Source organism: Sinocyclocheilus anshuiensis, unplaced genomic scaffold (genome assembly GCF_001515605.1).
Source record: "Sinocyclocheilus anshuiensis isolate Anshui unplaced genomic scaffold, SAMN03320099.WGS_v1.1 scaffold573, whole genome shotgun sequence".
Classification (NCBI taxonomy): Eukaryota; Metazoa; Chordata; class Actinopteri; order Cypriniformes; family Cyprinidae; genus Sinocyclocheilus; species Sinocyclocheilus anshuiensis.
In genome coordinates this window covers 187,820-189,034 of record NW_015539851.1, presented here as the reverse complement: position 1 = coordinate 189,034, position 1,215 = coordinate 187,820, and the positions used below count along the sequence as shown (strand labels likewise).

At 44.4% G+C, this 1,215-nt stretch overlaps 1 protein-coding gene across 2 annotated transcripts in view; it reads right to left on the bottom strand.

Moving 5' to 3' along the window:
- The window catches only part of taok2a (TAO kinase 2a), a 29,915-nt gene that overhangs the window by 12,954 nt on the left and 15,746 nt on the right, over positions 1-1,215 (bottom strand). For both annotated transcript variants that reach the window (XM_016480936.1, XM_016480937.1), the window contains exon 9: positions 805-898. In XM_016480936.1, the coding sequence (XP_016336422.1) occupies positions 805-898 (94 nt within the window). The remainder of the gene's footprint in view (positions 1-804; positions 899-1,215) is intronic.

Here is a 1,215-nt window from a genome sequence, read left to right as displayed (position 1 = left end):
CCCTACCTCTGTAAATAAATACAATATAAATTCACGTCTCGCGCACTTTAATGCCCTTTGAATGTAACGTGTACGTTCCCTTGGAACTGCGGAATTTCAGGAATTTCATGTGAAGTCCACTTCGCAGGGCACTTATGGTCGAATAAGACAACGCGTGAAAACAAGAGACGCCACCCTCCGCGCGTCGGTAGCCCCCCGGGATCGCTAGATCGGTCGGCGCCGGACCGGGAATTTAACCACCCGTAACTCCCGAACCCCGGGGGCTATACACGCAGGGGTGGTCTCATTCGAAAGAGGGCCTCGAGACGTACACTCGATTCGCGTTCGAGAGGGTTCCTCGAGCTGAAGGGATCCCCTGAATTTGGTGCGGATTCGCCGTTACGGAGCGTTCAAAGTTCAAAGTTTCAATGGTTTTCCATTGACTTAAGCTTTAAAGCGTTTCATCCAGGTCGCCAACAATGGAGCGCGCTCTGCTGGACAAACTAAGTAATTACACCATTTCAAGCATTTTATCTGCATTATATGTTCTGTAAAAAAAAATGTTCATATCGGCGCATATTCGCCGATACTGATATATTGGCGACAGGCTCATATCGGCAAAACGATATATCGGTCGGGCTCTAATATATATATATATGCAGCTGTTGTTGTGTAACACTAAATTCTAATAACATAGAAGTTTACCCACAAATTGCAAAACAGACAAACAAATAAATTGATTGCAAATGCAGAGGAAAAAGACTAAACCAAACAGTTAAGAGAATGAAAGAACAGGGAAAAAAAAAACTAGATCAAAGTTCTCACCAGTGGTTTGACGCCAGGACAGGGCTTTCGTTTTGCGCAATGTGGTATAAGGCACTCATAGCATTCATATTGAACAAGGGTGGCTTCCTTTCAGCTAGAGAGAAAGACAAATAGAAATATAAAACCAGTGCAAACACACACACACACACAAAAAAAGAATTAAGTCAGAAGAAAAGGATGGGAGATCAGAATTAGTGCTGCAATGACATAAGGGCCTTTCGCACCGCGGGAACCTTTTCATAGTACCAGAACTAATTGTGGAACTACCCACTTTTTGGCGTTTTCGCACAGCCAGAACTGGGTGCGATTTTAGTACCGGACTGCCTTTTTCGAGAACCAAATTAGCTACTACTCCGGAGCAGGGTCTAACCAGCACAACTGGTACTACCCGTGACGTAAGTAGACATTGAT